Source organism: Salvelinus alpinus, chromosome 35 (assembly GCF_045679555.1).
Source record: "Salvelinus alpinus chromosome 35, SLU_Salpinus.1, whole genome shotgun sequence".
NCBI classification, from domain to species: Eukaryota; Metazoa; Chordata; class Actinopteri; order Salmoniformes; family Salmonidae; genus Salvelinus; species Salvelinus alpinus.
This window is the reverse complement of record NC_092120.1, coordinates 3179292-3205772: the sequence shown is the minus strand read 5'-3', so window position 1 is coordinate 3205772 and position 26481 is coordinate 3179292. Positions and strand designations below refer to the sequence as shown.

At 46.7% G+C, this 26481-nt stretch overlaps 1 protein-coding gene across 1 annotated transcript; it reads left to right on the top strand.

The window, feature by feature from the left end:
* Positions 1–555: 555 nt before the first annotated feature.
* On the top strand, positions 556–25121 carry LOC139564622 (IgGFc-binding protein-like). Its single transcript, XM_071384316.1, has 40 exons — positions 556–576; positions 921–975; positions 1468–2694; positions 2901–3241; positions 3360–3933; positions 4025–4629; positions 4792–5362; positions 5520–6118; positions 6210–6753; positions 6915–7111; positions 7338–7476; positions 7623–7948; positions 8067–8640; positions 8732–9336; positions 9499–10069; positions 10227–10825; positions 10917–11460; positions 11622–11818; positions 12045–12183; positions 12330–12655; positions 12774–13347; positions 13439–14043; positions 14206–14776; positions 14934–15532; positions 15613–16156; positions 16318–16514; positions 16741–16879; positions 17026–17351; positions 17470–18043; positions 18135–18739; positions 18902–19472; positions 19630–20228; positions 20309–20852; positions 21014–21210; positions 21437–21575; positions 21723–22051; positions 22170–22743; positions 22888–23489; positions 23609–24170; positions 24360–25121. The coding sequence occupies exons 2-40, from the start codon at positions 930–932 to the stop codon at positions 24785–24787; spliced, it is 18003 nt and encodes a 6000-aa protein (XP_071240417.1). The 5' UTR covers positions 556–576; positions 921–929; the 3' UTR covers positions 24788–25121.
* The last annotated feature ends 1360 nt before the right edge of the window (positions 25122–26481 follow it).

Sequence of the window (26481 nt, the reverse complement as noted above, 5' to 3'; positions counted from 1 at the left end):
GCTAAAAACTATATAATAATTACATGGTTTACATGCCTTATAAGAGGTATAATAGTTGATAGTACTATGTAACAACTACCCACACTTGTTACATTATGCTGCTATATTAACATTATGTGATACGTAATATAAAGTGGGACCTTTTTTAAAGTTTTATTCTATTGCAAAAAAATAAATAATTGTTTCTGGTCAGTAGGCCATAGTTTGGCAATATTATTTACCAGGTCTCTCTTACAAAATCTAAATGGGACAAACCTGCTTAAATAAATTTTTTATTTTATATATGTTGAGGTAGATTGAGGTAACATTTTATGAAACAGATGTTTGTTTCCAACTTCTTTTAAAAGTATTGCTTATGAGGAAAAATACTATGTAAATGTTTTGGTTAGATGGAAAATTCAGACACGCAGTTGTCAATATATGCATTACAGTCATGCATACGCTATGTTGACTTAATAAGTACGGTATTTCAATATTTTGTCAAGGATGTGTTTTTTTTTTACCCATCCTCTTCACAATATAAGACACCCTCTCATCCCTCCCTGTCTGTTATATCCTTCATGGTCCCACCAACAGGTAAAGTATGGACATCAAATCAGTCTTTTGGATTAGAAATATTGGTGAATAGTATCAGTTGAAGACCAAATTATTACGGAGATGAAAGTGAATTGAAATAAACTATTTCCTGTCTTTGTAGATACATGTACAATGTATTAATGCAAGCTAATTTATATTTACAAAACATTTATGTAATTTATTGATGGATATAAACGAATTAAAGTAAATGCATTTAATATGATTTATATATGTTTTCTCTCCTGTCAGTAGCTACTCTATAATCTAATCTAAAACAAAACTGATTTAGTTTTTACATCTATTTTCCATTTTTTTCCATGTCATTTGTTGACTGTGCATTTTAGTTTCCAGCCATGGGGAAAACGTTCCTGCTTTGTGTGGCTGTCAGCCTATTCATAGGTAAGAATCACAGTTTACCTTTCAATATTCCATGTCATGTAATCCCTGCCAGAATTGAACAAGTTGATCATTTATTATTATCTAACATTATGGGGAAACATAAACCTACAGTAGCTTTGCAAATGAAATCTTTCTAGCCTCCTCTATTTAGATAGTACATTTATGTTGTTTGTTCTGCAGGGCACACTATATAGACATAATACTGGTTAGAAAGCTATACAGGGGGAAGCGACAGCATGTGTATTGTTATGTACACAAACATTTGTATAAGGTCATGTCATTCAAGCAAAAACAAATTATTTTGTGCCTTACTAAATTGACACTTGACAGTCAGTGAATTCAGCAAGAGCAGTCGGCGCAAGACAATTGTACTGTACTTAATTAAGCTATAGTATATGTTTCATTATTAAACTGATATTACATTCGTCAAATGGTTGCGAAAAGAATGCAGGTGCTCATCTGTAAAATTGTCTTTCTTCCTTTATGTTTTAGTGGTCAGCGGATCATGCCCAGTGGGGCGGGAGTTCATTACTGCCTTTATGCCTAACTATTTGCTGAGCTACCATGATGATCAGAGTCTTCAACTGGCCATAACCACACAGGATTATCCAGCCATTGTTCAAATTCAGGTCAATGCAATCGGCTTCTCGACCTCAGTGAAAATAGAGAAACAGAACACCAAATGGATCGCCATACCTGGTACCGCTGAAATTGGGGGTCCAGGAGCTTCCACCAAAACAGTGCAAGTCACCTCCACCTCTGACATCTCGGTGGTGGCCTTCAACTACAAGTTCTCGACCGGAGACAGCAGTGTGGTCTTTCCAACTGACCAGCTGGGTACTGACTATGTGGTCTTCACCCCCGATGAGGGTCCAAGCAACATGCACAAGCTTATGTCTATTGTCAACGGCAAAGAGCCCAACAAGATCACGATCATCCCTGTCTCCAACATAAATCTCAGTGGCTTGGATTCCTGGAAGCAAAGAAAGGCGGTGATTGTTACCATGGAACCATACCAGGTCTACCTCTACCAAAGCTACACCACTTTCACTGGGACCAGGGTCAAAGCCAAGCTCCCTGTGGCGGTCCTGGGGGGACACGAGTGCATTGCAGATGGAGGCCGCTGCAATCACGTCTACGAACAACTGCTACCAGTACAGAGCCTCTCCACCAACTACTTGGTTCCCTCCATGCACATGACCCAATCAACAGACTTTGTCAACATTGTGGCCTCAGAGGACAACACTCTAGTGAAGATCTTTGAGGGAAAGGTATCCACTGCTAAAGAGCTGAATGAGGGGCAGGCATATGTGGTTTCTGTCCAACCCAAATGTCCGCTGATCATCAAAAGTGATAAGAAGGTCATGGTGATGTACTTCAGCAACAACAAGCCCTACGATCCGTTCCTCACCAACATCCTCCCAACGTCTGATCTAGCCAACGAGTGGTCGGTGGACACGCAGAGCAAATTCGAGAGCACATTGGTCATTGTCTCCGAGGGGGAAGGGATCAAAACCGTTAAAGTCTGTGAGAAAAATAATTGTGTGAAATCTCTCCAATGGACATCATTCAACTCAGACCCTAAGTACGTGTGGGTCAATATTCCATTGGGAGAGCAGCAACAGCATTTCTCCATCAAAGGCGACTCCCTCATGGCTGTTTACGTTTATGGTGGCATGCCAAGAGACGGCTACGCTACAACAGGAGTATGTTCCAAAGGTACGCTGTTTAATTGACACATCCACTTAACTGGCCTATCAACTGCCCATCCACACCTCCCCTGTTAAAGAACTCTTCAACAACCCAATGCAACGCAACACATTGCAATTCTACGCAACACAATAAAACAAAATGCAACACAACACAACAAATGCACTGAATGTAAACTAGTGTTAGTCTTGAATGTTGCTTCTGTTCTCACTCAGGCACTGCACCACCCACTCCACCACCAGACCCCTGTGAGAACGTCAAATGCAGAGAAAAGGAAGAATGTACAAAGGGGGTTTGTGTGGCCCAGTCCAAGGCCACCTGCAGGGCTGTGGGCGACCCCCACTACCTCACCTTTGATGGGGAGCGATTTGACTTCCAGGGCACCTGCTCTTATGTCATGGCCACGGTTGTTAAATCTGAACCTGGCCTCATCCCGTTCACTGTCCTGACCAAGAACAACCACAGAGGGAACAAGAGGGTGTCTTTCGTAAGGAAAGTCTCAGTCACGGTCTATGGGCTGACTGTTGTGATCAGCACGCATAAAGGGAAGGTTGAGGTAAGTAACAAGAGACCAGAGGGAAATGATCATGACTGGGGTCAGTTCCATGGTAAATTTGGTCAACCCAGGAGGTGAACTGAGTGGTTTTTCCATATGCTTATTGATCTTTTCTTAGGTGAATGGTGAGAATGTCTACCTGCCTGTGACCCTAGCCAGGGGAAACCTAACGGTGGTGTATAGTGGCAGCTATGCTGTTCTGAAGACAAACTTTGGCCTGAAGGTTATGTACGACTGGAACATGAAGTTCTACATCACTGTCCCCAGCAGCTACTTCCGCACCCTGGGTGGGCTCTGTGGGAACTACAACGGGGATCGCAATGACGAGTTCACTAACCCCAAAGGTAACAAGGAACCCACAGTGGTGAAGTTTGCCCAGAGCTGGAGAACTGAAGACGGCGACTTGTTCTGTCATGATGACTGCCAAGGGGAATGTCCTAGCTGCACTCCGGCTCTCCAACAGAAATACAAGGGAGAGAAGTTATGTGGTCTATTGGCCAAAAAAGATGGCCCATTCGCCAGCTGCCACAAGGTCCTGGACCCAGGCATGTTCATGGACAACTGTGTCTATGACGTCTGCATCAATAAAGGCATCTATCAGTTCCTCTGTGAGAACATGAAAAGCTACAATGATGCCTGTTTGGCCGAGGGGGTCAAAATTAGCCCTGAGTGGAGGACAATCACTGGATGCTGTGAGTTTTCCTCTTTCCAGACATTTCATGCAGATTTTTAGATTGCACTTTTCACTATTATTTAAATCTATTTCTCATTTCACATTTGCAGCACTGGAATGTCCGTCAAACAGCTACTACGAGGCGTGTGGCACAGCTTGCCCTGCCTCTTGTTCAGATCTAGATGCCGAAGCAAAGTGCAAGGAACCCTGTGTGGAGACCTGTCAATGCAACAAGGGCTTTGTCCTCAGTGGAGACAAATGTGTCTCCAAGGAGAGCTGTGGCTGCTCATATGAAGGACGATACTACCCGTCTGGAATGAAGTTCTGGGAAGATGACAAATGCACAAAGCAGTGTGAATGCAAACCAGGAACAGCCAAGGTTGAATGCAAAGCAACAGCATGCAAGAAGTCAGAGATGTGTGGCCTGCAGAGTGGTAAGAGAGATTGCTACCCAACATCTTATGCCACTTGCCAAGGTTCAGGCGACCCCCACTACCGCACGTTTGATGGCAAGAGGTTCGACTTCCAGGGAACATGTACTTACGTTCTCTCCAAATTGGTCAGCAAAGATGACAAGTCTCTGGTGCCCTTTGAGGTGCTTGTAAAGAATCAGAATAGGGGGAGGAACACGGCAGTGTCTTACACAAAGACAGTCACCATCATTGTCTTCAAAAACATCATCACCATGAGTAGGGACAACCCTGGCAAAGTATTGGTAAGCTACCTTAAAATGTTATCCATTCCAAATGAATGACATAATTGCATTCCGGGTTTACTTGGTCAATGAGCTTTTATGATTATACTACTTAATGTAAGAGGAAATATCAGGACAGTATCATCCTTCGTGTTTCATTAACGTTTCTTTCTCTCTTCCCAGGTCAACAACCAGTACGTGAACTTGCCATTTGATGTAGAAGATGGCCAACTGTCCATCTTCCGCAGTGGGTATTTCGGGGTGGTGAAGACCAAATTTGGCCTGACACTGAAGTTCAACTGGAACAGCCACGTCTCCCTAACCCTCCCCAGCTCCTACTCAGACCTCATCAGAGGGCTCTGCGGAAACTGGAACGGCCAACGGAACGACGACCTCCTCAAACCAGACAAGAGCCCTGCCAACACCCCAACAGTATTTGGGGACAGCTGGAAAGTGGGGAACGACCCGGGCTGCTCCAGCGACTGCGACGGCAAGAAGTGCCCCACCTGTGACCACAGCCTGATGCTTGATTACCAAACAGGGAAGTATTGCGGCAGGATCACAGACAAAAACGGTCCGTTCAAGCACTGCCACGCCAAGGTGGACCCCACAGAGTACTATGAGGACTGTGTGTTTGATATGTGTCTGTACCGTGGCCATGCCTCTGCCCTCTGTAACGCCCTCAGCACCTACACCACTGCCTGCCAGGATGCCCCTGCCAAGGTGGAACAGTGGAGGTCGGACAGCTTCTGTCGTAAGTAGTGCACAGACACACCTCATCAGATGTGTATTTCAAAACAACGACTGTAACAATTATGGTCATTACAATAAGTCAGAAGTGGCTTGTCTAGCTAACAGCTCCTGGTTCCGACATTATTCAATTGTATCATGTTTGACCTAATGTGTTGTAGCATCTTCCTGCAAGGCCAACAGCCACTATGAGGTGTGTGCCTCAGGCTGCCCCCAGACCTGCAGCGGCCTCGATGAGCCCGAGAGCTGTGAGAACTCCCTGTGCACCGAGGGCTGTGTCTGTGACGACGGCTTCATACAGAGCGACAGCGAGTGTGTGCCGCTGGCTGAATGTGGCTGCATTCACCAAGGCCAATACTACCTGATGGGCCAGGTGTTCTTCCCCAACGGCCAGTGCAAAGAGCGCTGTGTGTGTAAAAAGGATGGACACATGGAGTGTAATGTGAAGTTTGCCTGCGGTCCCAATGAGAAGTGCCAGGTCCAAGACGGGGTGCAGGCTTGTATACCCATGAGCACAGGCACCTGCCATGTGAGCGGGGCCAGGAGATTCCACTCGTTCGATGGCAGCTGCTTCAGCCTACACGGGGACTGTGTGTACAAAATGTCGGAGGTTGTGGAGAAAGACGGATCGATGGCTCCGTTTGTTGTGTCAGTGCAGCAGTTGACCAAGATGGATGATGCAATGGTCACCAGGAGGGTTGAAATACAGGCCTACAAATACAAGATATCTATGTCTCCCAGAGTTATATGGGAAATAACGGTAGTTTTCTGTCTTGATCTACTCATTTCAGTATTAAAAAGCAACACTTGATTAGAAAAACTGATGTTTTCAATCTTTCCTCCTTTCCCAGGTGGATGACGTTGCAACAAATCTCCCACTGTCACTCGGAGATGGAAAGGTCAGGGCCTACCAGAACGGCATTAACATCATCGTGGTAACAGACTTTGGCTTGATGGTGACCTACGACACCGTTGCTGGCGCCATCATACAGCTTCCATCCACTTACAAAGGTGTTACCGGTGGTCTCTGTGGCAACTATAATGACAAGAAGGAGGATGACTTCCTGCTGCCCAGTGGGCTGCAGGAGCCGTCTGTGGAGAAGTTTGCAGTGGGGTGGTTAGTGGTTCAGGAAGGGGTCAAATGTCAGACAGGATGTGACGGTGGCTTGAAGTGTCCTCCCACCAGTGGACCCCCGCCGGCTTGTAGCATCATAAAGTCAACCAAGGGTCCATTTGCCCAATGCCATGCTGTTGTGCCACCACAAGAGCACTTTGAGGAGTGCATGAAGGAGGGAGAGGGTGGGGATGCCCTGTGCCGCCACTTACAGACGTATGTGACTTTCTGTCAGGCATCCGGTGGCCTTGTCAGCAGCTGGAGATCTGACCAGTTTTGTCGTGAGTAAATTTTGATATTGAAAGTTGATTTACCTTATCCTGGTTTATCTTAGTGTGCAATATTTCTCTGACCTAATGCTCTGCTGAAAAACAATTGAAGCTGAAGCTGATTTCAGTTTTTTGATAACATGCATCTCCTCCCATTTCCATCTGTCCTCTAGCTCTGACGTGTCCAGCTAACAGTCACTATGAGTTGTGTGCCGACACCTGTTCTTCCACCTGTGGCTCTCTGAGTGAGTCTCCCAAATGCCCACTATGCCAGGAGGGCTGCCAGTGTGACGATGGATTTGTGTTTGATGGTGGCAAGTGTGTCCTACTGGAGAACTGTGGCTGTGTGGTTGATGGACACTATTACAAGGTGATTACTGATTTATTGACAAAAATTGCCATTTCATATCCCAGAAATGCAATAATATACTAAAGTCATTATTACAATTATAGGCCTATATCTGTTCTACGCTAAATGCAAAAATATATAATCAATCTCTATTCTTGGTAAATATTTATTGTTTACAATCATCCTATGGTTTCCACCATAGTATAAACACTCAATGATATCACTGACATGTTTTGCTGGTTTTCAGTCTGGCCAGTCTGTGATGCTTGGCAACTGTTCTGAGACCTGCAGCTGTGCAGCAGGAGTATTCACCTGCAAGAACTCACAGTGCAAAGAGGGTCAGAAATGTGGGTTGAAGAATGGAGTCATGGACTGCTACAGCACAGGTAAAAAACATGAATAATAATGCAACCAAACAGATATGGCTTTGTGTTAGTACATTTGGATGTGGAATTTTGGACTTTGTTGATGTTTCTATTTTGATATTGCAATGAGCAAGATATGTTAACATCTCTAATACCCATTTTGTCAGACCCCTGTGAGGGTACTGTGTGCCGTGAGAAGGAAAACTGTGTGGTGAAGAACAATAAGGCGGTATGTGTGGCCCAGTCCAAGGCCACCTGCAGGGCTGTGGGCGACCCCCACTACCTCACCTTTGATGGGGAGCGATTTGACTTCCAGGGCACCTGCTCTTATGTCATGGCCACGGTTGTTAAATCTGAACCTGGCCTCATCCCGTTCACTGTCCTGACCAAGAACAACCACAGAGGGAACAAGAGGGTGTCTTTCGTAAGGAAAGTCTCAGTCACGGTCTATGGGCTGACTGTTGTGATCAGCACGCATAAAGGGAAGGTTGAGGTAAGTAACAAGAGACCAGAGGGAAATGATCATGACTGGGGTCAGTTCCATGGTAAATTTGGTCAACCCAGGAGGTGAACTGAGTGTTTTTTCCATATGCTTATTGATCTTTTCTTAGGTGAATGGTGAGAATGTCTACCTGCCTGTGACCCTAGCCAGGGGAAACCTAACGGTGGTGTATAGTGGCAGCTATGCTGTTCTGAAGACAAACTTTGGCCTGAAGGTTATGTACGACTGGAACATGAAGTTCTACATCACTGTCCCCAGCAGCTACTTCCGCACCCTGGGTGGGCTCTGTGGGAACTACAACGGGGATCGCAATGACGAGTTCACTAACCCCAAAGGTAACAAGGAACCCACAGTGGTGAAGTTTGCCCAGAGCTGGAGAACTGAAGACGGCGACTTGTTCTGTCATGATGACTGCCAAGGGGAATGTCCTAGCTGCACTCCGTCTCTCCAACAGAAATACAAGGGAGAGAAGTTATGTGGTCTATTGGCCAAAAAAGATGGCCCATTCGCCAGCTGCCACAAGGTCCTGGACCCAGGCATGTTCATGGACAACTGTGTCTATGACGTCTGCATCAATAAAGGCATCTATCAGTTCCTCTGTGAGAACATGAAAAGCTACAATGATGCCTGTTTGGCCGAGGGGGTCAAAATTAGCCCTGAGTGGAGGACAATCACTGGATGCTGTGAGTTTTCCTCTTTCCAGACATTTCATGCAGATTTTTAGATTGCACTTTTCACTATTATTTAAATCTATTTCTCATTTCACATTTGCAGCACTGGAATGTCCGTCAAACAGCTACTACGAGGCGTGTGGCACAGCTTGCCCTGCCTCTTGTTCAGATCTAGATGCCGAAGCAAAGTGCAAGGAACCCTGTGTGGAGACCTGTCAATGCAACAAGGGCTTTGTCCTCAGTGGAGACAAATGCGTCTCCAAGGAGAGCTGTGGCTGCTCATATGAAGGACGATACTACCCGTCTGGAATGAAGTTCTGGGAAGATGACAAATGCACAAAGCAGTGTGAATGCAAACCAGGAACAGCCAAGGTTGAATGCAAAGCAACAGCATGCAAGAAGTCAGAGATGTGTGGCCTGCAGAGTGGTAAGAGAGATTGCTACCCAACATCTTATGCCACTTGCCAAGGTTCAGGCGACCCCCACTACCGCACGTTTGATGGCAAGAGGTTCGACTTCCAGGGAACATGTACTTACGTTCTCTCCAAATTGGTCAGCAAAGATGACAAGTCTCTGGTGCCCTTTGAGGTGCTTGTAAAGAATCAGAATAGGGGGAGGAACACGGCAGTGTCTTACACAAAGACAGTCACCATCATTGTCTTCAAAAACATCATCACCATGAGTAGGGACAACCCTGGCAAAGTATTGGTAAGCTACCTTAAAATGTTATCCATTCCAAATGAATGACATAATTGCATTCCGGGTTTACTTGGTCAATGAGCTTTTATGATTATACTACTTAATGTAAGAGGAAATATCAGGACAGTATCATCCTTCGTGTTTCATTAACGTTTCTTTCTCTCTTCCCAGGTCAACAACCAGTACGTGAACTTGCCATTTGATGTAGAAGATGGCCAACTGTCCATCTTCCGCAGTGGGTATTTCGGGGTGGTGAAGACCAAATTTGGCCTGACACTGAAGTTCAACTGGAACAGCCACGTCTCCCTAACCCTCCCCAGCTCCTACTCAGACCTCATCGGAGGGCTCTGCGGAAACTGGAACGGCCAACGGAACGACGACCTCCTCAAACCAGACAAGAGCCCTGCCAACACCCCAACAGTATTTGGGGACAGCTGGAAAGTGGGGAACGACCCTGGCTGCTCCAGCGACTGCGACGGCAAGAAGTGCCCCACCTGTGACCACAGCCTGATGCTTGATTACCAAACAGGGAAGTATTGCGGCAGGATCACAGACAAAAACGGTCCGTTCAAGCACTGCCACGCCAAGGTGGACCCCACAGAGTACTATGAGGACTGTGTGTTTGATATGTGTCTGTACCGTGGCCATGCCTCTGCCCTCTGTAACGCCCTCAGCACCTACACCACTGCCTGCCAGGATGCCCCTGCCAAGGTGGAACAGTGGAGGTCGGACAGCTTCTGTCGTAAGTAGTGCACAGACACACCTCATCAGATGTGTATTTCAAAACAACGACTGTAACAATTATGGTCATTACAATAAGTCAGAAGTGGCTTGTCTAGCTAACAGCTCCTGGTTCCGACATTATTCAATTGTATCATGTTTGACCTAATGTGTTGTAGCATCTTCCTGCAAGGCCAACAGCCACTATGAGGTGTGTGCCTCAGGCTGCCCCCAGACCTGCAGCGGCCTCGATGAGCCCGAGAGCTGTGAGAACTCCCTGTGCACCGAGGGCTGTGTCTGTGACGACGGCTTCATACAGAGCGACAGCGAGTGTGTGCCGCTGGCTGAATGTGGCTGCATTCACCAAGGCCAATACTACCTGATGGGCCAGGTGTTCTTCCCCAACGGCCAGTGCAAAGAGCGCTGTGTGTGTAAAAAGGATGGACACATGGAGTGTAATGTGAAGTTTGCCTGCGGTCCCAATGAGAAGTGCCAGGTCCAAGACGGGGTGCAGGCTTGTATACCCATGAGCACAGGCACCTGCCATGTGAGCGGGGCCAGGAGATTCCACTCGTTCGATGGCAGCTGCTTCAGCCTACACGGGGACTGTGTGTACAAAATGTCGGAGGTTGTGGAGAAAGACGGATCGATGGCTCCGTTTGTTGTGTCAGTGCAGCAGTTGACCAAGATGGATGATGCAATGGTCACCAGGAGGGTTGAAATACAGGCCTACAAATACAAGATATCTATGTCTCCCAGAGTTATATGGGAAATAACGGTAGTTTTCTGTCTTGATCTACTCATTTCAGTATTAAAAAGCAACACTTGATTAGAAAAACTGATGTTTTCAATCTTTCCTCCTTTCCCAGGTGGATGACGTTGCAACAAATCTCCCACTGTCACTCGGAGATGGAAAGGTCAGGGCCTACCAGAACGGCATTAACATCATCGTGGTAACAGACTTTGGCTTGATGGTGACCTACGACACCGTTGCTGGCGCCATCATACAGCTTCCATCCACTTACAAAGGTGTTACCGGTGGTCTCTGTGGCAACTATAATGACAAGAAGGAGGATGACTTCCTGCTGCCCAGTGGGCTGCAGGAGCCGTCTGTGGAGAAGTTTGCAGTGGGGTGGTTAGTGGTTCAGGAAGGGGTCAAATGTCAGACAGGATGTGACGGTGGCTTGAAGTGTCCTCCCACCAGTGGACCCCCGCCGGCTTGTAGCATCATAAAGTCAACCAAGGGTCCATTTGCCCAATGCCATGCTGTTGTGCCACCACAAGAGCACTTTGAGGAGTGCATGAAGGAGGGAGAGGGTGGGGATGCCCTGTGCCGCCACTTACAGACGTATGTGACTTTCTGTCAGGCATCCGGTGGCCTTGTCAGCAGCTGGAGATCTGACCAGTTTTGTCGTGAGTAAATTTTGATATTGAAAGTTGATTTACCTTATCCTGGTTTATCTTAGTGTGCAATATTTCTCTGACCTAATGCTCTGCTGAAAAACAATTGAAGCTGAAGCTGATTTCAGTTTTTTGATAACATGCATCTCCTCCCATTTCCATCTGTCCTCTAGCTCTGACGTGTCCAGCTAACAGTCACTATGAGTTGTGTGCCGACACCTGTTCTTCCACCTGTGGCTCTCTGAGTGAGTCTCCCAAATGCCCACTATGCCAGGAGGGCTGCCAGTGTGACGATGGATTTGTGTTTGATGGTGGCAAGTGTGTCCTACTGGAGAACTGTGGCTGTGTGGTTGATGGACACTATTACAAGGTGATTACTGATTTATTGACAAAAATTGCCATTTCATATCCCAGAAATGCAATAATATACTAAAGTCATTATTACAATTATAGGCCTATATCTGTTCTACGCTAAATGCAAAAATATATAATCAATCTCTATTCTTGGTAAATATTTATTGTTTACAATCATCCTATGGTTTCCACCATAGTATAAACACTCAATGATATCACTGACATGTTTTGCTGGTTTTCAGTCTGGCCAGTCTGTGATGCTTGGCAACTGTTCTGAGACCTGCAGCTGTGCAGCAGGAGTATTCACCTGCAAGAACTCACAGTGCAAAGAGGGTCAGAAATGTGGGTTGAAGAATGGAGTCATGGACTGCTACAGCACAGGTAAAAAACATGAATAATAATGCAACCAAACAGATATGGCTTTGTGTTAGTACATTTGGATGTGGAATTTTGGACTTTGTTGATGTTTCTATTTTGATATTGCAATGAGCAAGATATGTTAACATCTCTAATACCCATTTTGTCAGACCCCTGTGAGGGTACTGTGTGCCGTGAGAAGGAAAACTGTGTGGTGAAGAACAATAAGGCGTTATGTGTGGCCCAGTCCAAGGCCACCTGCAGGGCTGTGGGCGACCCCCACTACCTCACCTTTGATGGGGAGCGATTTGACTTCCAGGGCACCTGCTCTTATATCATGGCCACGGTTGTTAAATCTGAACCTGGCCTCATCCCGTTCACTGTCCTGACCAAGAACAACCACAGAGGGAACAAGAGGGTGTCTTTCGTAAGGAAAGTCTCAGTCACGGTCTATGGGCTGACTGTTGTGATCAGCACGCATAAAGGGAAGGTTGAGGTAAGTAACAAGAGACCAGAGGGAAATGATCATGACTGGGGTCAGTTCCATGGTAAATTTGGTCAACCCAGGAGGTGAACTGAGTGGTTTTTCCATATGCTTATTGATCTTTTCTTAGGTGAATGGTGAGAATGTCTACCTGCCTGTGACCCTAGCCAGGGGAAACCTAACGGTGGTGTATAGTGGCAGCTATGCTGTTCTGAAGACAAACTTTGGCCTGAAGGTTATGTACGACTGGAACATGAAGTTCTACATCACTGTCCCCAGCAGCTACTTCCGCACCCTGGGTGGGCTCTGTGGGAACTACAACGGGGATCGCAATGACGAGTTCACTAACCCCAAAGGTAACAAGGAACCCACAGTGGTGAAGTTTGCCCAGAGCTGGAGAACTGAAGACGGCGACTTGTTCTGTCATGATGACTGCCAAGGGGAATGTCCTAGCTGCACTCCGGCTCTCCAACAGAAATACAAGGGAGAGAAGTTATGTGGTCTATTGGCCAAAAAAGATGGCCCATTCGCCAGCTGCCACAAGGTCCTGGACCCAGGCATGTTCATGGACAACTGTGTCTATGACGTCTGCATCAATAAAGGCATCTATCAGTTCCTCTGTGAGAACATGAAAAGCTACAATGATGCCTGTTTGGCCGAGGGGGTCAAAATTAGCCCTGAGTGGAGGACAATCACTGGATGCTGTGAGTTTTCCTCTTTCCAGACATTTCATGCAGATTTTTAGATTGCACTTTTCACTATTATTTAAATCTATTTCTCATTTCACATTTGCAGCACTGGAATGTCCGTCAAACAGCTACTACGAGGCGTGTGGCACAGCTTGCCCTGCCTCTTGTTCAGATCTAGATGCCGAAGCAAAGTGCAAGGAACCCTGTGTGGAGACCTGTCAATGCAACAAGGGCTTTGTCCTCAGTGGAGACAAATGTGTCTCCAAGGAGAGCTGTGGCTGCTCATATGAAGGACGATACTACCCGTCTGGAATGAAGTTCTGGGAAGATGACAAATGCACAAAGCAGTGTGAATGCAAACCAGGAACAGCCAAGGTTGAATGCAAAGCAACAGCATGCAAGAAGTCAGAGATGTGTGGCCTGCAGAGTGGTAAGAGAGATTGCTACCCAACATCTTATGCCACTTGCCAAGGTTCAGGCGACCCCCACTACCGCACGTTTGATGGCAAGAGGTTCGACTTCCAGGGAACGTGTACTTACGTTCTCTCCAAATTGGTCAGCAAAGATGACAAGTCTCTGGTGCCCTTTGAGGTGCTTGTAAAGAATCAGAATAGGGGGAGGAACACGGCAGTGTCTTACACAAAGACAGTCACCATCATTGTCTTCAAAAACATCATCACCATGAGTAGGGACAACCCTGGCAAAGTATTGGTAAGCTACCTTAAAATGTTATCCATTCCAAATGAATGACATAATTGCATTCCGGGTTTACTTGGTCAATGAGCTTTTATGATTATACTACTTAATGTAAGAGGAAATATCAGGACAGTATCATCCTTCGTGTTTCATTAACGTTTCTTTCTCTCTTCCCAGGTCAACAACCAGTACGTGAACTTGCCATTTGATGTAGAAGATGGCCAACTGTCCATCTTCCGCAGTGGGTATTTCGGGGTGGTGAAGACCAAATTTGGCCTGACACTGAAGTTCAACTGGAACAGCCACGTCTCCCTAACCCTCCCCAGCTCCTACTCAGACCTCATCGGAGGGCTCTGCGGAAACTGGAACGGCCAACGGAACGACGACCTCCTCAAACCAGACAAGAGCCCTGCCAACACCCCAACAGTATTTGGGGACAGCTGGAAAGTGGGGAACGACCCTGGCTGCTCCAGCGACTGCGACGGCAAGAAGTGCCCCACCTGTGACCACAGCCTGATGCTTGATTACCAAACAGGGAAGTATTGCGGCAGGATCACAGACAAAAACGGTCCGTTCAAGCACTGCCACGCCAAGGTGGACCCCACAGAGTACTATGAGGACTGTGTGTTTGATATGTGTCTGTACCGTGGCCATGCCTCTGCCCTCTGTAACGCCCTCAGCACCTACACCACTGCCTGCCAGGATGCCCCTGCCAAGGTGGAACAGTGGAGGTCGGACAGCTTCTGTCGTAAGTAGTGCACAGACACACCTCATCAGATGTGTATTTCAAAACAACGACTGTAACAATTATGGTCATTACAATAAGTCAGAAGTGGCTTGTCTAGCTAACAGCTCCTGGTTCCGACATTATTCAATTGTATCATGTTTGACCTAATGTGTTGTAGCATCTTCCTGCAAGGCCAACAGCCACTATGAGGTGTGTGCCTCAGGCTGCCCCCAGACCTGCAGCGGCCTCGATGAGCCCGAGAGCTGTGAGAACTCCCTGTGCACCGAGGGCTGTGTCTGTGACGACGGCTTCATACAGAGCGACAGCGAGTGTGTGCCGCTGGCTGAATGTGGCTGCATTCACCAAGGCCAATACTACCTGATGGGCCAGGTGTTCTTCCCCAACGGCCAGTGCAAAGAGCGCTGTGTGTGTAAAAAGGATGGACACATGGAGTGTAATGTGAAGTTTGCCTGCGGTCCCAATGAGAAGTGCCAGGTCCAAGACGGGGTGCAGGCTTGTATACCCATGAGCACAGGCACCTGCCATGTGAGCGGGGCCAGGAGATTCCACTCGTTCGATGGCAGCTGCTTCAGCCTACACGGGGACTGTGTGTACAAAATGTCGGAGGTTGTGGAGAAAGACGGATCGATGGCTCCGTTTGTTGTGTCAGTGCAGCAGTTGACCAAGATGGATGATGCAATGGTCACCAGGAGGGTTGAAATACAGGCCTACAAATACAAGATATCTATGTCTCCCAGAGTTATATGGGAAATAACGGTAGTTTTCTGTCTTGATCTACTCATTTCAGTATTAAAAAGCTGAAAAACTGATGTTTTCAATCTTTCCTCCTTTCCCAGGTGGATGACGTTGCAACAAATCTCCCACTGTCACTCGGAGATGGAAAGGTCAGGGCCTACCAGAACGGCATTAACATCATCGTGGTAACAGACTTTGGCTTGATGGTGACCTACGACACCGTTGCTGGCGCCATCATACAGCTTCCATCCACTTACAAAGGTGTTACCGGTGGTCTCTGTGGCAACTATAATGACAAGAAGGAGGATGACTTCCTGCTGCCCAGTGGGCTGCAGGAGCCGTCTGTGGAGAAGTTTGCAGTGGGGTGGTTAGTGGTTCAGGAAGGGGTCAAATGTCAGACAGGATGTGACGGTGGCTTGAAGTGTCCTCCCACCAGTGGACCCCCGCCGGCTTGTAGCATCATAAAGTCAACCAAGGGTCCATTTGCCCAATGCCATGCTGTTGTGCCACCACAAGAGCACTTTGAGGAGTGCATGAAGGAGGGAGAGGGTGGGGATGCCCTGTGCCGCCACTTACAGACGTATGTGACTTTCTGTCAGGCATCCGGTGGCCTTGTCAGCAGCTGGAGATCTGACCAGTTTTGTCGTGAGTAAATTTTGATATTGAAAGTTGATTTACCTTATCCTGGTTTATCTTAGTGTGCAATATTTCTCTGACCTAATGCTCTGCTGAAAAACAATTGAAGCTGAAGCTGATTTCAGTTTTTTGATAACATGCATCTCCTCCCATTTCCATCTGTCCTCTAGCTCTGACGTGTCCAGCTAACAGTCACTATGAGTTGTGTGCCGACACCTGTTCTTCCACCTGTGGCTCTCTGAGTGAGTCTCCCAAATGCCCACTATGCCAGGAGGGCTGCCAGTGTGACGATGGATTTGTGTTTGATGGTGGCAAGTGTGTCCTACTGGAGAACTGTGGCTGTGTGGTTGATGGACACTATTACAAGGTGATTACTGATTTATTGACAAAAATTGCCATTTCATATCCCAGAAATGCAATAATATACTAAAGTCATTATTACAATTATAGGCCTATATCTGTTCTACGCTAAATGCAAAAATATATAATCAATCTCTATTCTTGGTAAATATTTATTGTTTACAATCATCCTATGGTTTCCACCATAGTATAAACACTCAATGATATCACTGACATGTTTTGCTGGTTTTCAGTCTGGCCAGTCTGTGATGCTTGGCAACTGTTCTGAGACCTGCAGCTGTGCAGCAGGAGTATTCACCTGCAAGAACTCACAGTGCAAAGAGGGTCAGAAATGTGGGTTGAAGAATGGAGTCATGGACTGCTACAGCACAGGTAAAAAACATGAATAATAATGCAACCAAACAGATATGGCTTTGTGTTAGTACATTTGGATGTGGAATTTTGGACTTTGTTGATGTTTCTATTTTGATATTGCAATGAGCAAGATATGTTAACATCTCTAATACCCATTTTGTCAGACCCCTGTGAGGGTACTGTGTGCCGTGAGAAGGAAAACTGTGTGGTGAAGAACAATAAGGCGGTATGTGTGGCCCAGTCCAAGGCCACCTGCAGGGCTGTGGGCGACCCCCACTACCTCACCTTTGATGGGGAGCGATTTGACTTCCAGGGCACCTGCTCTTATGTCATGGCCACGGTTGTTAAATCTGAACCTGGCCTCATCCCGTTCACTGTCCTGACCAAGAACAACCACAGAGGGAACAAGAGGGTGTCTTTCGTAAGGAAAGTCTCAGTCACGGTCTATGGGCTGACTGTTGTGATCAGCACGCATAAAGGGAAGGTTGAGGTAAGTAACAAGAGACCAGAGGGAAATGATCATGACTGGGGTCAGTTCCATGGTAAATTTGGTCAACCCAGGAGGTGAACTGAGTGGTTTTTCCATATGCTTATTGATCTTTTCTTAGGTGAATGGTGAGAATGTCTACCTGCCTGTGACCCTAGCCAGGGGAAACCTAACGGTGGTGTATAGTGGCAGCTATGCTGTTCTGAAGACAAACTTTGGCCTGAAGGTTATGTACGACTGGAACATGAAGTTCTACATCACTGTCCCCAGCAGCTACTTCCGCACCCTGGGTGGGCTCTGTGGGAACTACAACGGGGATCGCAATGACGAGTTCACTAACCCCAAAGGTAACAAGGAACCCACAGTGGTGAAGTTTGCCCAGAGCTGGAGAACTGAAGACGGCGACTTGTTCTGTCATGATGACTGCCAAGGGGAATGTCCTAGCTGCACTCCGTCTCTCCAACAGAAATACAAGGGAGAGAAGTTATGTGGTCTATTGGCCAAAAAAGATGGCCCATTCGCCAGCTGCCACAAGGTCCTGGACCCAGGCATGTTCATGGACAACTGTGTCTATGACGTCTGCATCAATAAAGGCATCTATCAGTTCCTCTGTGAGAACATGAAAAGCTACAATGATGCCTGTTTGGCCGAGGGGGTCAAAATTAGCCCTGAGTGGAGGACAATCACTGGATGCTGTGAGTTTTCCTCTTTCCAGACATTTCATGCAGATTTTTAGATTGCACTTTTCACTATTATTTAAATCTATTTCTCATTTCACATTTGCAGCACTGGAATGTCCGTCAAACAGCTACTACGAGGCGTGTGGCACAGCTTGCCCTGCCTCTTGTTCAGATCTAGATGCCGAAGCAAAGTGCAAGGAACCCTGTGTGGAGACCTGTCAATGCAACAAGGGCTTTGTCCTCAGTGGAGACAAATGCGTCTCCAAGGAGAGCTGTGGCTGCTCATATGAAGGACGATACTACCCGTCTGGAATGAAGTTCTGGGAAGATGACAAATGCACAAAGCAGTGTGAATGCAAACCAGGAACAGCCAAGGTTGAATGCAAAGCAACAGCATGCAAGAAGTCAGAGATGTGTGGCCTGCAGAGTGGTAAGAGAGATTGCTACCCAACATCTTATGCCACTTGCCAAGGTTCAGGCGACCCCCACTACCGCACGTTTGATGGCAAGAGGTTCGACTTCCAGGGAACATGTACTTACGTTCTCTCCAAATTGGTCAGCAAAGATGACAAGTCTCTGGTGCCCTTTGAGGTGCTTGTAAAGAATCAGAATAGGGGGAGGAACACGGCAGTGTCTTACACAAAGACAGTCACCATCATTGTCTTCAAAAACATCATCACCATGAGTAGGGACAACCCTGGCAAAGTATTGGTAAGCTACCTTAAAATGTTATCCATTCCAAATGAATGACATAATTGCATTCCGGGTTTACTTGGTCAATGAGCTTTTATGATTATACTACTTAATGTAAGAGGAAATATCAGGACAGTATCATCCTTCGTGTTTCATTAACGTTTCTTTCTCTCTTCCCAGGTCAACAACCAGTACGTGAACTTGCCATTTGATGTAGAAGATGGCCAACTGTCCATCTTCCGCAGTGGGTATTTCGGGGTGGTGAAGACCAAATTTGGCCTGACACTGAAGTTCAACTGGAACAGCCACGTCTCCCTAACCCTCCCCAGCTCCTACTCAGACCTCATCGGAGGGCTCTGCGGAAACTGGAACGGCCAACGGAACGACGACCTCCTCAAACCAGACAAGAGCCCTGCCAACACCCCAACAGTATTTGGGGACAGCTGGAAAGTGGGGAACGACCCTGGCTGCTCCAGCGACTGCGACGGCAAGAAGTGCCCCACCTGTGACCACAGCCTGATGCTTGATTACCAAACAGGGAAGTATTGCGGCAGGATCACAGACAAAAACGGTCCGTTCAAGCACTGCCACGCCAAGGTGGACCCCACAGAGTACTATGAGGACTGTGTGTTTGATATGTGTCTGTACCGTGGCCATGCCTCTGCCCTCTGTAACGCCCTCAGCACCTACACCACTGCCTGCCAGGATGCCCCTGCCAAGGTGGAACAGTGGAGGTCGGACAGCTTCTGTCGTAAGTAGTGCACAGACACACCTCATCAGATGTGTATTTCAAAACAACGACTGTAACAATTATGGTCATTACAATAAGTCAGAAGTGGCTTGTCTAGCTAACAGCTCCTGGTTCCGACATTATTCAATTGTATCATGTTTGACCTAATGTGTTGTAGCATCTTCCTGCAAGGCCAACAGCCACTATGAGGTGTGTGCCTCAGGCTGCCCCCAGACCTGCAGCGGCCTCGATGAGCCCGAGAGCTGTGAGAACTCCCTGTGCATCGAGGGCTGTGTCTGTGACGACGGCTTCATACAGAGCGACAGCGAGTGTGTGCCGCTGGCTGAATGTGGCTGCATTCACCAAGGCCAATACTACCTGATGGGCCAGGTGTTCTTCCCCAACGGCCAGTGCAAAGAGCGCTGTGTGTGTAAAAAGGATGGACACATGGAGTGTAATGTGAAGTTTGCCTGCGGTCCCAATGAGAAGTGCCAGGTCCAAGACGGGGTGCAGGCTTGTATACCCATGAGCACAGGCACCTGCCATGTGAGCGGGGCCAGGAGATTCCACTCGTTCGATGGCAGCTGCTTCAGCCTACACGGGGACTGTGTGTACAAAATGTCGGAGGTTGTGGAGAAAGACGGATCGATGGCTCCGTTTGTTGTGTCAGTGCAGCAGTTGACCAAGATGGATGATGCAATGGTCACCAGGAGGGTTGAAATACAGGCCTACAAATACAAGATATCTATGTCTCCCAGAGTTATATGGGAAATAACGGTAGTTTTCTGTCTTGATCTACTCATTTCAGTATTAAAAAGCTGAAAAACTGATGTTTTCAATCTTTCCTCCTTTCCCAGGTGGATGACGTTGCAACAAATCTCCCACTGTCACTCGGAGATGGAAAGGTCAGGGCCTACCAGAACGGCATTAACATCATCGTGGTAACAGACTTTGGCTTGATGGTGACCTACGACACCGTTGCTGGCGCCATCATACAGCTTCCATCCACTTACAAAGGTGTTACCGGTGGTCTCTGTGGCAACTATAATGACAAGAAGGAGGATGACTTCCTGCTGCCCAGTGGGCTGCAGGAGCCGTCTGTGGAGAAGTTTGCAGTGGGGTGGTTAGTGGTTCAGGAAGGGGTCAAATGTCAGACAGGATGTGACGGTGGCTTGAAGTGTCCTCCCACCAGTGGACCCCCGCCGGCTTGTAGCATCATAAAGTCAACCAAGGGTCCATTTGCCCAATGCCATGCTGTTGTGCCACCACAAGAGCACTTTGAGGAGTGCATGAAGGAGGGAGAGGGTGGGGATGCCCTGTGCCGCCACTTACAGACGTATGTGACTTTCTGTCAGGCATCCGGTGGCCTTGTCAGCAGCTGGAGATCTGACCAGTTTTGTCGTGAGTAAATTTTGATATTGAAAGTTGATTTACCTTATCCTGGTTTATCTTAGTGTGCAATATTTCTCTGACCTAATGCTCTGCTGAAAAACAATTGAAGCTGAAGCTGATTTCAGTTTTTTGATAACATGCATCTCCTCCCATTTCCATCTGTCCTCTAGCTCTGACGTGTCCAGCTAACAGTCACTATGAGTTGTGTGCCGACACCTGTTCTTCCACCTGTGGCTCTCTGAGTGAGTCTCCCAAATGCCCACTATGCCAGGAGGGCTGCCAGTGTGACGATGGATTTGTGTTTGATGGTGGCAAGTGTGTCCTACTGGAGAACTGTGGCTGTGTGGTTGATGGACACTATTACAAGGTGATTACTGATTTATTGACAAAAATTGCCATTTCATATCCCAGAAATGCAATAATATACTAAAGTCATTATTACAATTATAGGCCTATATCTGTTCTACGCTAAATGCAAAAATATATAATCAATCTCTATTCTTGGTAAATATTTATTGTTTACAATCATCCTATGGTTTCCACCATAGTATAAACACTCAATGATATCACTGACATGTTTTGCTGGTTTTCAGTCTGGCCAGTCTGTGATGCTTGGCAACTGTTCTGAGACCTGCAGCTGTGCAGCAGGAGTATTCACCTGCAAGAACTCACAGTGCAAAGAGGGTCAGAAATGTGGGTTGAAGAATGGAGTCATGGACTGCTACAGCACAGGTAAAAAACATGAATAATAATGCAACCAAACAGATATGGCTTTGTGTTAGTACATTTGGATGTGGAATTTTGGACTTTGTTGATGTTTCTTATTTTGATATTGCAATGAGCAAGATATGTTAACATCTCTAATACCCATTTTGTCAGACCCCTGTGAGGGTACTGAGTGCCGTGACAAAGAGAACTGTGTGGTGAAGAACAATAAGGCGGTGTGTGTGGCCCAGTCCAAGGCCTACTGCTGGGCGTTCGGTGACCCTCATTACACCACATTCGATGGCCAGCCCTTCTCCTTCACGGGCACCTGCTCCTACATTCTGGTGAATACGACCGGCAAAGATCCCTCCCTGCCTCAGTTCAGCATCCAGACCAAGAACGAGCTGCGCGGCAACTCCGAGGGCTCCTTCGTCAAGTCAGCCAACATAGACCTGAGTGGTCACAGGATCACCATTCTCAGTGGCCAAAGAGGGACAGTGGAGGTGGGTGGCTTCAAGTTATACTTGATACAGATTTTCCATGTTGAAGTTGAATGTAAGAATCCTCTATGCTCTCCATCCGCTTTAAGTCCTCTTTAAATCCTCATCTCTCTCGTCTCAGATTGATGGCATTAGGTCTGACCTCCCTGTGAGTTTAGAGTCTGGCAGCATCAGAATCACAGAGTCTGGTATTCGAGGGACCATCCAGTCAGATGTTGGCCTGGAGATCACTTTTGACTGGACCAGCCTCTTCATGGTGACCATCAGCAGCAGTTACTACGACAACCTCGGTGGCATCTGTGGCAACTACAATGGTAACAAAGCAGATGACTTCACCACTCCCACAGGTGTGCTTTCAGCAAATACCACGGCGTGGGTGGCATCCTGGAGTGTTGCCGACGGTGACCCATTCTGCTGGCACGTCTGTAACAGCAACTGCCCCACGTGCTCAGATGCAGACCGGGCACTTTACACTGGACCACAGTACTGTGGTTTGATGACAGACGGAGGGGGTCCATTTGAACAGTGTCATAAGAAAGTGCCGGTGAAGGAGTTTGCCTCAAACTGCCTCTATGATGTGTGTCTGAATGAGGGTCGACAGGAGGTGTTGTGTGAGGCCTTGGCTAACTACGTGGCCGAATGTCAGCAGGCTGGGGCTGTAGTCTCACCGCTGTGGCGAAAGGCCTCCAACTGCCGTAAGTACTCAGCTATTACAAAACATCACATTTAGGAACTCAGACATCTTCAAATGTGTATAATGACACGATAGACCAACTTGTGCATTTGCAGAATGTATTAGGACTACATTTGTGATGTTTGTTTTTTCTCAACTCGAACAGCCCTGGCTTGCCCATACCACAGCCACTATGAGCTATGTGGCACTGCCTGCCCTGCTACCTGTGCCGATCTCAAAGTCTCAGAGATCTGTTCCAAAGTCTGTGTGGAGGGCTGCCAGTGCGACAAGGGTTACGTGCTCAGTGGTGAACAATGTGTCGTCAAGGAGACAGGGTGTGGCTGTACACACAATGACCACTACTACCTGCCCGAAGAAACCTTCTGGGAGGGAAACACATGTCAGAGTAAGTGTGTGTGCGACGGAGCCACACAGAAGGTGATGTGTATGCCCAGGAACTGCAAGGCTAGTGAGCACTGTGCAGTGGTCAATGGGGTTCAGGACTGCTACCCCCTCAGCTTCAAGACCTGCTCAGCACAGGGGGACCCCCACTTCCGCACCTTTGATGGGAAGCGCTTCGACTTCCAGGGAAACTGTATCTACAAGCTGGCGGGGGTCTGCTCCAAAGATTCCGATCTGGAGAAATTTGAGGTGACTCTGGAGAACAACAACAGAGGCAGCACCAGAGTCTCCTACGCCAAGGTGGTGACTGTCATTGTGTTGGGAAGTAGTTACACCATCACAGGTGATTATCACGGCAAAGTCCTGGTGAGTAATACAGGTCCTTTACTAGTTGTTGTTATTAACTATTTTGTATAATATATTGTTTTGAAAAAAAATCACTCTTTCGGAATTCCACTCTCTTTTTTCACTGGACTGTATTTTAGGTGAACAATGTCCTGACGTCTCTGCCATACTACTCCAACAACACTGAGGTTCAGATCTACAGAAACAGACGTTTTGCTGTTCTGGAGACTCATTTCGGTCTCACGGTCTCCTTCGACTGGTCCGGCGAGGTGAGGGTGAAGGTCCCGAGCACCTACCACAACGCCATCTGTGGTCTCTGTGGCAACCTCAATGACAACCCTGATGATGACCTGCTTCTGCCCAACGGGAAAAAGCCCATGGGTCCCAAGGAGTTTGGAAACAGTTACTGGGTAGCTGACGTACCGGGCTGCTCCCACGAGTGCAAAGATTGTGCCGTTGTAGACATCCCCCTTATAAAGCCCAAATATGTCAGCGCCTGTGATGTCATTGTGGATAAGAGTGGTCCCCTCAGAGACTGCATTGGTAGAGTGCAATCTGATGAGTACAAAGAAGACTGCATCTATGACATGATCCTCAACAACGGCCTACTGACGGCAGCCTGTGACATCATCACCAACTATGTAGAAGAGTGTCAGGAGAAGGGAGGGAAAATTGGGGCCTGGAGGAGTAAAGACTTCTGCCGTAAGTCCTCTGGTTTTGTATCACTAATCTTCAGGTTTATGATGAGTCGCAATTAATAAATTCTTCAAAACAGGAATCTGACAATAAAATAAGACTGTAAATTCTAAACCCTACATTTTAAATGAAATCCTGAAATTTTTAAATTGTAACTGATTCCACAGACCTCTCTTTCTCCCTGTGTGTTTTCAGACCTCCCCTGTCCAGAGAACAGTGTCTACAGCCTCTCGGCCTCCGGGTGCCCGGCCACATGCTATTCCATGACCTCCGCCCCAGGATGCACCACTCCTCCAGGGGAGGGCTGTCAATGCAAACCTGGTTTCCTGCTGAGTGATGACAAGTGTGTTCATGTGAAGAACTGTGGCTGTCACCACAAGGGTCGCTACTTTGTGTCCGGCGAGGTCTTCTATAAGGAGGAGAACTGCCACCACCGCTGCAGCTGTAACTCCGGCGAGATGGCCTGTGAGGTGGCGCCCTGCGGTCCGAAGACCACGTGTGCGGTGGTGAAGGGGGTCAGGGGCTGTTACATTATCAGTAGCACAGATTCAAACAACCAGTCATGGATTGAAAAACTCCTTAACAAATATGTAAAACCTGTACATATCAAGTTTGGAGGCTAGAACATTTACATTTTCAAATAAGATCTCATGGCTCTAAAATATCCTTTAAAAACTTCCCTTTCATGTCCAGGTTGTAGGCTAAAGCATTTCAACATAAAATCGCAAAATTACCTTAATATTACCTTCTGTATGTGATAACATATTCCGAACCATATAATGTTGTGAGGGGTTATGAGTATTCATGCATGGAATTGTTATTGAACTGTATTCATAATAATCCAAATATAATTCCATAATTGTGTATTACTAAAACTGAGATTATCTCTGTACGCGTGTATCTGTGTCTATCCTTTACAACTTTCAAAAGCCTAATAATAAACATATTGCAGCAAAATGAGTCTGTGTCATCTGTTTATCCAGCATTTAGTAGTAATGGTGGAATTACTACAGTTTTGATTTAATCAGATAACTCAAAACCTCCCAAGTAATTCATTCAAACAAAACTGTTGAGTATATTACTCTTGTATATGCCATGCCAATTTATATACTGCCTCTGCCCACTGGGCACAGATGTCAGTTCAACGTCTAGTTTTGAATTATTACTTGCGAGGTATTGAGTTGTCAACTGATGTGAATTCAACGTGAAATCAACAACACATGTCACCATATCATTGGATTTAGGTTAAAAGTTTGGTGAAAAAAGACAATCCCCTTACATTGATGCCTTTTTGCAAATCCAATTAGTTTTTCACTTTGATTCAATATCATGATATTGATTTTTGGGGATTGAAATGACATGGAAACAACATTGATTCAACCAGTTTTTGCCAGTGGGTGTTATTGCAAAATAACAGAAATCAGTTTGGTTGGTTGGCTATGATATTGTTGTGGCTGTTGGAATTTTTTCTCTCTCCATAAAGCAGAAGTTTGACAGTAATTTCAGCGAAATAGATGTTTTATGTAGACATCAGTACTCCTCTACAACCCCCCAGTCCTCAATAAGAAGAGTTTGCCCAGACACTGCTGGTCAGATAACACACAGCAGAGATGTTGGTACTACGTTCTTGAATCAAAGATTGTATTGATGATATATTTTCTGGAACACAACTCTCCTTCCTACAGGGCTAAAGCCGCTATGCACTGTCAATACATTCTACAGATATCTCTGTTAACTCTACTCTCCCTGCCAGGTACGTTTTATCTTTGTTTCAGTTAATAATATCCATCAGTGTTTTTTCTCATCACAAGGGCAATGACATTTTCAATCGCTGTTTTCAGGCACACTGGCCCAGAACTGGTCTGTTTGGTACCGTGACAGGGACAGGACTACCTTTATCTGTGCATCAAAAGGCTCATCAGTGGTATTTGACTGTACATACAGCTACCCAGCTACCCAGATAGTTAGAAGAAGGATATGGTTCACTCCGAGAGGCAATACAAAACTAGACAGCTCACAGCAAGGAGATGGAGTGTATAACACATCTGGACTGATTAAGGCAAGATACAATGGAAGAACAGTTTTATGACCAAGACAATAACTGCACACTGAAACTCAACAATGTGACTGAAGATGACAGTGGAAGATTTTTCTTCAGATTTAAGTCATATACAAGTATTCACGCCCCTCAGGGATTTACAGGATCATTGGGTGTGGACCTGAAAATATCAGGTAAAATAGATTTATGTACAGTTGAAGTCGGAAATTTACATACACTAGGTTGGAGTCATTAAAACTCGTTTTTCAACCACTCCAC